At 39.4% G+C, this 11,800-nt stretch overlaps 3 protein-coding genes across 4 annotated transcripts in view; 2 read left to right on the forward strand and 1 right to left on the reverse strand.

Annotated features, from left to right (window-relative positions):
- Positions 1-8,400, forward strand: part of LOC148726108 (uncharacterized) — a 137,922-nt gene extending 129,522 nt beyond the window's left edge. Inside the window, exon 2 of the mRNA XM_088726680.1 lies at positions 5,520-8,400. Coding sequence (XP_088582806.1) covers positions 5,520-5,530 — 11 coding nt within the window. The 3' untranslated portion in view covers positions 5,531-8,400. The remainder of the gene's footprint in view (positions 1-5,519) is intronic.
- The window catches only part of LOC148726119 (uncharacterized), a 17,109-nt gene continuing 12,339 nt past the window's right edge, over positions 7,031-11,800 (forward strand). For both annotated transcript variants that reach the window (XM_088726666.1, XM_088726668.1), the window contains exon 1: positions 7,031-7,165. The gene's annotated coding sequence lies outside the window, so the exon portion shown is untranslated. The remainder of the gene's footprint in view (positions 7,166-11,800) is intronic.
- LOC148726120 (DNA polymerase alpha catalytic subunit-like) overlaps positions 9,384-11,800 on the reverse strand; it is a 121,773-nt gene continuing 119,356 nt past the window's right edge. Inside the window, exon 26 of the mRNA XM_088726616.1 lies at positions 9,384-9,846. Coding sequence (XP_088582742.1) covers positions 9,636-9,846 — 211 coding nt within the window. The 3' untranslated portion in view covers positions 9,384-9,635. The remainder of the gene's footprint in view (positions 9,847-11,800) is intronic.

Here is an 11,800-nt window from a genome sequence, read left to right on the forward strand (position 1 = left end):
ATCTTGTAAAATAATAGGATCCTGAGGTGGAGGAGGAAGCAGGGGTGGATACTGCAGGTATGCTCCCGGGTAGCCAAAGATTACTGGATACTGGGACAAAGGTGACTATGGGGGTAGCTGAAACTGTTTTACAGTTGGCAAACCTGTTCTCCACTGAAGATTCGGAGTACCACGCTGGGGTAATTGAGTTCCAGAAAAACTGGCGGCGGCTATGTCGTGTACAGCAGCTTGGGTCTCATACGTGGGATTGCCAAGTGTGTTGTATGTCAGAACTGTTGGTGGATGTCTCTGTCACTTAAGCCTAGGTTCCAGTTCTGGAGTGTCTGGTGGGCTGTTGTTATCCTGGGCTAGGGGATCTTGGCCCTTTCCATTCTCTAAGCCGCTTTCTTCTGTCTCTTCCAAAACAGTTCGATCGCTGATTACTTTCCCTCGATGGGCGTGGTCCAATATTGCATCCTCCGACTGTGTCAGCCTAGGCTGTATCTCTTTAACTGATGATTTAGCGAGCTCCTCAGTAACCGCCTCTTCTATGAACTGCCCGGTGTAAGGGTTCCCTGGGGTGATTGTATATTCATCATTACTACAGGTGCCATCTTCCAATTCTTTGGCCTGTGGTACGGGTATCTGATAAGCAGTGCTACGCTTATCTTTCTCGGTCCTTCCTTCTCTCCTCTGACTAACTCCGTTTGGGATGTTAATGGGAAGATTATTGCATGGCAATAGCAAATTCCTATGTAGGATTCTGTTCGTCCCGAGGCCAGTCTCAGGCTTGACTTCATACACAGGGCTATCTTCTCCCTTGCGGCTAACAACTTTGTGAATCTGATCCTCCCAATGCGAGCGCAGTTTCCCCGGTCCACCCCGTTCTCTTAGACTGCGTACAAGAACTCTATCACCAGGCAGCAATATCGAACTTCGTACAAAACAGTCATAACGTTGTTTGGCACGTGTGCCTGCTTCACTGGACTTCTTGCCTGCCAATTTGTAGGCCTCTGTCATGGCTGTGCGCCACTCTTCGACATATTGTGAATGATTCATGTGGTTGGTTTCATCTTCAGCTCCAAACATTAAGTCTACCGGCAAACGGGGATGGCAGCTGAAGAGAAGGAAGAACGGTGAGTAGCCAGTTGATTCGTGTTTCGTGCAGTTATAAGCGTGTACCACATGGTTCAAGTGTTCTGCCCAACGTGATTTCTGGGTCTCTGGCAAGGTACGGAGCATTCCCAAGAGTGTCCAGTTGAAGCGCTCAATTTGACCGTTCCCCTGGGGATGAAAGGGGGTAGTGCGAGAATGTTCCACACCGCACAGCTTCTAGAGCTCTCGATGAACGTTATATTCAAATTCTCCTCCTTGATCATGGTGAATTCTGAACGGAAAACCAAACCGGAGAATAAAATCATTGTAGAGTTTCTGGGCAATTGTCTTAGCTGACCTGTTTCTCGTGGCGTAAGCCTGGGCGTAGCGTGTAAAATGGTCTATCACAACGAAAATATATTCGTACCCTCCTCTACTCTTCTCCAAATGAAGGAAGTCAATGGTGACCAGCTCAAAAGGCAAGGTAGTCACAATGGGATTTAGTGGGGCTCTAGTCTTAAGTGAGGGGGCTTTTTGTTTAATGCATTGACAGACATGTCCAATATGGTATTCAATATCTCGCTGCATGTGGGGCCAATAGAAGCGCTCTCTAGCGAGGTCTAGCGTGCGGTCCACCCCAAGATGACCCATGTTTTTGTGGAGTTCCTTGAGAATGCGTGAACGAAGCTGTCTGGGTACAATAACTTGAGTCCTAGTTCCTTTACGGCGCCTAAGTATGCCATCCTAATCAAGGGATAGTTTATCCCATTCATGCAGGAGGAGTTGCGTCTCAGGCAACTCACATTTTCTCTCAGCTGTTGGTGGTCATTGGCCATGCTTGATTAAATTCCTCACTTGACAAACAACCTGGTCAGTGGTTTGTGTGTGCTTGAGGTCTATTCTTGGTCCCGTTAATTTTTCACTTCTAAATGGGTCAGTCGTTAAGACAGCATGGTCTCCTGTAAGGGCAGACACCCAGTTCACTTGTCCTTGGTCTTGAGATTTTGCCGAAACGGCAACAGCCTGAAGGACCTCCTGTGGTACTATTTCTGGGTAAGCTGTGTCCTCAGAAGGAATTTGAGATAAAGTGTCGGCATCAATGTTGGCTTTTCCTGGGCGATAGTGTATGGTAAAATTGAGATCAGCTAACTCTCCAATCCAGCGCAAACCGGTGACATTCAGTTTTGCCGAGGATAAGACATAGGTGAGTGGATTATTATCGGTGAACACTTTAAAACTTGGTGCGTAGTAGAGATGGAGGACAAACATTCTGTATGGAGGACAAACAGTTTGTGAAAGTCAGGATACGCCATTACCGGAGCACTTGTGATCGAGTCGATAAGAGTCTGCAAGATAGATTGATTAATGTCAGTCCAATCCACCGAGTGTTTGCCGGTAATTGGCCATTGTTACTGCAGTCCTTCCCAGATTTGTCCAGCTGAACTTGCTGTGGAGAACGACTAGGTGTCTTCACCAGATCATAGATCGGCTTGGCGATTCTCGAAAAGTCTTTAACATATCGCCGGTAATAGTTCAGGAAACCCATAAGTCTGCGCACTTCACTAACTGTCTTGGGAGGCGAGTCTCTGAGTGCAAGGACAGGTGTAATACTACATGGATCTAGCTTGTAACCCTCTTCTGACACAATTCGTCCGAGGAATGTCACCTCTCTCTTAAACAATTTACATTTTCGAGGTCTCAGTTTGACCCCCTATTCTTTTAGTCATCGAAGAACCTTGCGTGTGTTTTTGATGTGATCCTCAAAGTTGGCACTCAATATGATAATATCATCCAGGTAGGGTACACAAAAAGTTTCTCTCCAGTCTCCCAAACAATTCTCCATAAATTCCTAACTGTAACAATTAGTATTCATTCCAAGTATTCATTCTCCAACATCAGAACCATGTGCGAAGAAAATTACGGTGAAAGAAATAGTTGTGTCATTCCCGATGGCTGAAACTCAATGATTGCAAAGGCGTCGTAGAAATTGGACAATTTGGGTCAGTCTTTTCGGTCACCTGTTTGCCATTAATTACTTCCTTTTTTGCGGGTTTTTTACGAGTGAACATTGGTCGCACGCTATATATGTGCCGTTGGATAATTAACCCATTCTTTCATTTCATTTTAACAGATTTTAAAAGCTAAATGTGATTAAAATTTTTCATGAGCTCTTATACGTTTTAAGAACTGGGTCTCAGCTTGTAGCTGAATGTTTTGTGTTTATGTTTGAAGACGATAGTATTAAGTTTAAGAGTGAAAAGTTTAGGGTCTCGGCTTATAGCCAGGCTCGGCTTACAGCCAATAAAATAGGGTATCTGCGTATTTTATTTGTACATATAATCACATGATTTCAAGTGCAATTTGGATAAATAACCATGACGAATATATTCAAGGACTAACAAAATTGCATGAGCCCATAGGGCAAGTGCAATTTGTGGTCTTAGAAAAAATTTACCAGTGCTTATTTATTCCAAATTGGTCGAGAAAAATCATGTGATTATGTATTAATAATATACATGAAAAAATACAACGTAGGTTATCGTAATTATGCAGAAGAAAAGTGTGCACATCATGTGCAAAAATAATTTATTCAAACTCAGCAAGTGACATTGAGCATTCGGTCAAAACAACCGCATACGATCAAAACAATAAGACAAAATGAAATTTTTACATCTGTAAGGCACAAAAAAGCTCAGAGTTCATCCAAACAGTTCAAGGAATTGTTCAGTAAGTTTGGTAATTCTGAGTTTGTTTGATTATTGACCATTTTCAGAATGTCTGGTTTGTTACTCCCTTTGCACTGAATTAACCCCCTTCTGCACTGAATTAACTCCCTTCTGCACTGAATTAACTCCCTTCTGCACTGAATTAACCCCCTTCTGCACTGAATTAACTCTCTTCTATGCTAAATTACCTGAAAACTGCATTTATCTTAACCAATCAGAACTGAGTAACTTTTTCATGTATATTCTTAATCAGGATCGTTCTCATATACGTCTCATAACCGCAGTTCACACATATGTTTCATATGTTTGTTGTTGTTTGATTTATCATCTACGGGTTTATATCGAATTAATTTGATTGCCTGCTCCCAGTTGGCTTGTTAGCTCAATTGGTAGAGCGCTGCACTAGTATCGCAGAGGTCAGTGGTTCGAATCCCGTACAGGCCTGAAATTTTTTTCAGGTCTGATTTTCACTATTGCTCAAATAGTGCTTTACTGCGAAGGATCGTTCTCATATACGTCTCATAACCGCAGTTCACACATATGTTTCATATGTTTGTTGTTATTCTTAATCAAGTAACAAATTTTGTTATGCCATATAAACCATGAGTGAACAAACTCCAACTAACTTCTACTTTCAACACACTACTGCGAAAACTTCAAAACTAGTTTCGTCTACGACCTCGTCAGTTGATGACAAACAAAAACTAAAAATTTGAAAAATTTTTGAAAAAACGCACATGCGGTGTAGTAACACACGAAAAGTAGCTGCTCGGAACCAGGTCTCTAGAACTGTCACATTGCCATAACTGCCCTAGGGACGTTGACATAATTCCACTCGCTTTTGGAATTGATTAACTTTCCCTCTTCGACCTTATTTATCAGTACAGATTCCGTTATCTGCCTCAACATTGCATCGTCACGAAAAACCCCCATTACATTCATTACAAAGCCCACTTCATTTCCATCATACCTTTCACAACAATGTCTCCACAGAACAGAGCTCTCTTCTCGCTGTTCTAAAGGATGGAAGTGTTCTCTAGCACGAGTATATGCACTTCTGGACGTCTCTCCTACATATTTTGATTTACAAGCACGGCAAACCAACTCATATGTAATACCCGTACTTCCGCATGATCCCTTTTTGTCAGTCCGGCAGAGAAGGCATCTAGGCTTCGATAAGTATAATTTCACAACAAAATTTTGTTATGATCGAGGCGTTTTTCCCTAATGTCTTTAAACCACAGACATTAAGTAGTATCTGGTAAATCAAGATCACCCTGTTGTGTCTCCTCTGTGTGATCCTATCGACAGTACAGACACCACTCACATCACAGAGTGTCTCAGTAGGTCGGTAATCGATTCAAAATAATATAATTATCACTGATGCGGACAATATCCTGTGGTCATTCTCAGGGTTCTCTCTATTCCCTACTCAAGGAGTGTGAGAGAATATCCGGGAAACTAGGTTTGCTAGATCCAGGACTGTTAAGATATCAAGAAATTGTGACTAACCACAGGCTTACCACTTGTGTAGTTAATTCCTTGTTCTTTGCAATACTTGTGAATGTGAGTATTCAAAAAATTATTTCAACAGCCACCAAAGACAGAAATTTTCTTCTTCTATGCGGTTATCTGGCATAGCATTTCACTGTTCATCATGATGGTCTCTGTAGCTACTTTGGTTTACACAAATTCTTTTTTTTGTTTTTTGAGTTACAGGGTCAGAATAAAAGAATTAAGTCAGAGCAACTACCACAAGAAGAGAAGAAGTTAAGCAAATAAATAAAGAAAAGAGGGCTGTCAACCCTGTTATTTACTGCTGGTGAAGTAGGAAGCTTTGAAGTGTTTTCCTGGAAATTTTCCGTTGCAGGACACCAGGAGCTGGTGACTAGAATGAGCGAAATATAGTGGCTGCGACAACCTTTGCTGATATTTGCCCTAGTGCTTAATTTTTGAGCAAGTGTCAGAAACACAGTCTATGTCAGGATGTTATTAGAACAGGTTATGGGGATATCGATAATCACTACTGAAAATATATATTCTGCATTATAAACAATTAATTTTCAAACAATCCATTTCACATTTTCAATTTGCCATGTCATTTTCCCTTTTCCCATCTCAGTTTCTTATTTCCCATTTCCCATTCTCCATTCCTCATTTTAGTAACATCCTATCATCACTTCTGAAGCCTTGAAAAGTTACAATTCATAATTGTTAGGGTTTGGCAGTCTTCTCTAATGAGGAAAAGGGAATTGAAGGAGAGATGTACTCAAGGGCCAGGTTGTTCAAAGGTGGGATAAGATAACCCACAGTTAATGTGAAAATTGATTTCAAATCTGAAAGCTTTAAAAGAAAATTCAGTTTAATTCCATTTGTCTACAATTTTATGATTGAATGCTCTAAAAAGAATTGGGAAAATTATGCCAAAACAGCTTTTGAACAGAGAAATATAGAAACCTGAATTAAAATTGAACCCTGGTTGGGGCTAATCTATGTGTACTTTTCATCTTGACTAAGAAAAAGTATGTGTCAAATTGCAATACTCAACCACGGATTGAGATTCCTAAGTAACTTAGGAGATGGTTTTGTAAATGTGCAAAATATTTGATGATGGATGTCACCATTTAGAATATTGCTTGGCAGTGTAACCTCTCACCTATGAGGTTGTAATGGTTGACACAAATTGGAAACTCTTCCACTGTCCTTATAACTTTAAAGTCATGAAGGCACTAAACCTTGCAAAATTGAAGGAACGCAAATTTCTGTAGCAATTTTTGTTAGTATCTTTTGATTTCCCATTTCTTGTGACCATTAATTAAGAATTAGAATAAGAACTCTTCGGCCAGGCAAAGCTCATCATGCCACTAAGAGGAGCTTGACAGGGATTATTAGGGAAAAACATTGATAAAAAAAGCAGAGAATCTTTAAGAGACCTGGCTCTGGTTGTTCAAAGAGTGTATAACAGTATCCAACAGATAAATCGCTATCCAGCGTTGCCAAGTGTTGCCAAAACGTACTGTGCTATCCACCGGATAGAGATTTATCCACTGTATAGTGTTATCCATCCTTTGAACAACCGGGGCCTGATGTATTGATTTAAACTTTCCCCATGTACAGAATCAAAATCTCCATGACATCTCTGGTTTCACATGGTGAAAAAAACAAAAGAAAGTATGTGAATTTAAGAATTTTCAGGAACAGAAATAAATAACACATTCTTTTGGTTTGACAACGAAGTAAATAGTACATAAGTTTATTTGAATATCAAACAATAATAAAAAATTCCTTGTCATCATCCTTCCTTGCAGTTTTCAGACAAAGATTCCATATTGTGTTTCAATTTACCTCTAAGTGCGAGCTCCTAGGTAAGATTCACTTTTGACTTTTAACTATCAGTACTGCATCATGTAAGAAAATTACTTAAAAAATCATGGAGGTTACAAGCTACATACTTAAAGTACTGTTAAGAAATTTTTTTTTTTCATAAAAGCAAACTACACTTAGTGATTAGATTTATTGACTTCATATGAGAATTAGAAAATACTAAATTATTGTTAGAAGATGGCCTTTTGCTCATTTGTTGGCCTCTAGATGACAATTATACATTTTCAAGTGTCAGTTTTTTTGAAACCACTACTACTAATAATAATAATACAAGTGATCATCCTATGTACAAAAGTGTACATATTAGCAAACAAAATAATAAAAAGACATCTAAAAAGAAGAAAAACTTTGTTAAGACACGTCTCCTACACCATCTTTCATTTAGCAAAGAATTGATACTACAAAGTACCAGTATATATATAGACAAGCTATAAAGACAAAAACAGACATAAACAATGTGAAATTAATATGACCCATCTCTGTGTGATCTTTTGTTTCATTATAATTGCATACATCTGCTTTTATTCCAATTTCCTTCGAAAAACATTATACGAAAGGAGGTTTTAATCAATTTATATTTGCCACTTCATTAATTTTGTTTATAGAAGAGACAAGAAAATGAAACGCAAACTGCTTCAGAAAATCCTATCAATAGCCAGAAATATTGTAACCACATTGTATCCAAGTTTATTTTCAGATTTGAAGCTTAGGTAAATTTAAGCCATGACCAAGATGACACAATCCATGTTGAAACATGTCTTTGAAAAGTTTTTTTTTTTGTGTGTGTATTTCAAATGTTGTAGATTTCTCAATCTTTTGCAAAGTAATGTACAAACATAAATAATTCAATGCATAATCTTTTCTTCAAATACATTAATTGCTATTTATGATATATTAATTTTGTTCCCCAGCCTATTCCAGACCAAAATGCATCGCAAAGCTATAGCTAGTCAGCCATTTCTAAGATTCTTAAAGCTTTGTTTTACATTGAGGTCAATTATGGAGATTTCAATGAGAAAATAGTTCTTTACGATCACATCCAAATGGAACTGAACTTCATATTTTAAAAAACCTTTAACATTAGCCTCTCTTTTTAAAAGGGCTATTACAGCATAGAAGTGGCACACACGATCATGTTTGTTTGTTTTTCACAATGTTGGCATAAATAAGCAAAAGCAAAAAAAAAAACAAAAAATTAAACCTACATCTGAAGAGATCCATCACGTCTTGTTAGCATCTTGACCCTTATTTCCCAGAAGTGATAAACATTTATCTTCCTTAACTATTCACACATTATCCAGCAAACAGGTAATGAGAATACCTTAACTTATCAGGTAGAGGTTATCTTGATAAAACTCCAAATTCCTGTAACAAATTAACAAGGAAATGTATCGCAGCTAGAGGGGAGAATTCACGATCAGATCTCTCAGGAGTTACAAGGAACACATGTCTAAAACATTGTGCCCTTATCAAAAACAATATGCACTAAAAACATTTACCAGATGAGGGTAATTTTTACCCGAATTGACCAGTCAGAGTGCTTTGTTTGTTTCAGTTTCCCGCCGGGTAAAGTTTATCCTAGTGGGGTAAACTTACCATCAGCAATTCGCTCGTTAGAGCCCTTCTATGGGCTGTATCGACGCAAAATAATTACATTCTTTCGATTGTGCCTTCTTAGAATCGAATTTCGCTATTTGGAGTTGAAAAAGGTGCAAAACCGATCAGCCTATATCTAGGATGGCGCGCTTTCGGATTTGTCGGGATTCGAAAATTGACACTCCTTTGTTTGCAAAGTCATGTCTGTTTTACCTTTATGATAAAATATTGTTGACATGAAGGTGTTTTATTGACAGGTTTTAGGTGACAAGTTTATACAATAGCAAATCAAGCGTGTAATATAATCCTTCAGCAATCCTAGCGCGCGTCTTCTTGACGTTAGCGACCTTGTGAGCATCGAACTTACACCCTGGCGATCGATCATCGGGACGCCACGACAATGACCTCCTTTTCTTTACGTTCTTAAAGAAAATCGATAAAACAGTCAACATTTTGAATTGTAAAGTACGATGCACAGCGTTTCACTCGCAGAAAACGTGACACATACTAACTATGGACACATGACATTTGTAATCTGTGAACATCTTAGTGCCACGTCACGCACCAAAGAAACCATGTGTGTTTAGCCATTTCTTCATTCTTGAGAAAGTACTCAAATATTGCAGAGAGTGGGGTCACATTTTACTTCTGATGTAGTCGCAAAACCCTTCGATGTATGCGTGATGGAAACTACTTTTTTAAAATCTTTATTTCCAGATTTTCCGAAGAGTGTTTCTTGCGAATTCGAGAGCGTACTTATCGAACTAAGTAATCGTAGTTATCGAACTAAGTAATCGTACTTATCGAACTAAGTAATCTACGCTCACGTATCAAAGTATCCGGCGTGTAATCTAATTAAAGCGTTCTATCCGGCGACTTTAGCAGCGTAACTTGGAAGATCACGATGGATCCTCGAGCCTCCACAAAAATTTCCTTTCCAAAATTCCTTTTCTTTACGAAATCGATAGAATAATCAACAAGTTGAACTGTAATGTAAGGTGCGCAGTGTTTCGCTCGCAGAAAACGTGACACATGTAATCTGTAAACATCTTGCTGTCTCGTCACGCTGCAAAGAAAACATCCGCGTTAAAGTTATGACTCCTAGAGGACAAGAGATTTTTATGTGTTTGGGTGCTCTATTATACGAACAATTTTTGCCGATTCGTGAGTGGAGTTGCCAAGATATCGTCATGGAAATATTTTTTTCTCAGTAAATTCAGCAGCAGTGAAGTGTTAGTCAAAAATGGTGCCATTCGGAGTAAACGTTCTTTTCTTAACTCAAGAAAAAAATTTGGGGGAGCTCTGTTGTTGTTTCACAAAAGCCCTTTAAAACTGAACAAGTTGGAAAAATCGTAATTCTCTTTTAAAAATCCACACCAACCCGTATTATATCGTTCATTTCAAGTCGTTTTATCAGTATTTCCTTCAAGCTCTGACGCCGGCACCCACTTTGACATTGAAACTACCGGTTATTCTATTATTTCTACTATTGCAGTAAATGGTTTGAACCCGGGGGTAACATGTCAAGGTGTAGTCTGATCGTCCGGGTGAGTGTAGTCCTGAGAAGGACTGTTGTCGGTGGTAGTGACTGACGTTTCGACAACCTGTGCGGAAGTCATCATCAGAGTCAAGTGAATGATTGTTGTCAGTAGAATGTTCTTATTCCAGTTCGTGTGAAATGATCGGTTGGTTTTGCCGTGATGTTATTGGCTGTAAGACTCAAGTGACGTAAGTCGGCCGTGATTGGTCTGTTTCGATCTGTCGGTAAAGTTAGGTCGTTCTTTTTCGGTCGTTTGTGATGTTTATGTCGTGAATGAGTCGTTTATATGGAGCGGGTAGTTGTTGACATCTGTTTAGGGAGTCTGTTCTAAGTTAGTAAACCAGCTTTCCAGAGTCAGTCGTTGAAAATAGTCAGTGCTGTAGGCTAGGCATTGCGCTGAGTCCCAGTCAATGTTGTGGTTGGCAAGTCGATGGTGTTCAGCAATGTGATTGCTGACATCACCTTTCCTCGTCGCCCGTCTGTGTTCAGTCAGTCTTGTTGTGAGGTTTCTGCCAGTCTCACCGATGTCGGAGGCTTGGCAGTCGGAACAATTGATCTTGTAAATCGTTCCCTGTCTGTTGCCCGGTTCGTCTTTGTCTTTAACGTTGGTTAGTAACTGACGTAGTGTGGTGATGGGTTTGTGGGCGACGCCGATATTGAAGGGTAGTAAGATGCGCGAGATGTTTTCAGACATGCCTTTTATGTACGGTATGTTTGCTGTAGTCGTAGGGGTTGCGGTGTCATTTGTTTGGTAGTGGTAGTGGGTCGGTGAGTGTTTCGTCGGATGAAGTCGTTGTTGTAGTTGTTCTTCGTAAAAACACGGTGAAGGTATTTGTTCTCGTCGGATAAGCTGTCTGTCGAGTCGCATACTAGTTGTGCGCGTCGTGTTAGAGTTCTGATAGTTGTGGCTTTGTGTGATGTAGGGTTGTAGGATGACTCGTCTAGTAATCTGTCGGTGTGTGTCGGTTTCCTGTAAACTGTCGTCATCATCATCATCATCATAGTTTATTTAATAAAGCCGGTTGAGGGATAGGCAAGACATTACGTCCTGATGTGGACCTGCATCAATTAAACTATCAATTAATAAATACGTAATTAGTGAATAGACCGAAAATGGTATGTAAATAATGACAATTAAAGGAAATAAATATTAATAACAATACGGAGTAAATGTTAAAAGTATTTAAAGTCAACAGATTTGTAGGAAACGCTGCAGGAAGCTTTAGCAAAACTGATAGATTTCAGAATTCTCTTATTTTCCCTGAGTTTTCTCTTGAAGGAAGTTAAGTTTGAACTGTTCTTTATGTCTTCGGGAAGGAGGTTCCAGGATAGTGCAGCTCTGTGCTTAAACGAAGATCTTCCCATTTCTGTTCTTGGTCTATGAACCTTAACTTTTAGGGATTTTCTTAAGTCGTAAGGAGTCTCGGATTTCACTATTAAGTCATTAATGTCATTAATCGTCCGTAATGAGTTGTCCTTG

The sequence above is a fragment of the Stylophora pistillata genome, chromosome 7, assembly GCF_964205215.1.
Source record: "Stylophora pistillata chromosome 7, jaStyPist1.2, whole genome shotgun sequence".
Taxonomy (NCBI): Eukaryota; Metazoa; Cnidaria; class Anthozoa; order Scleractinia; family Pocilloporidae; genus Stylophora; species Stylophora pistillata.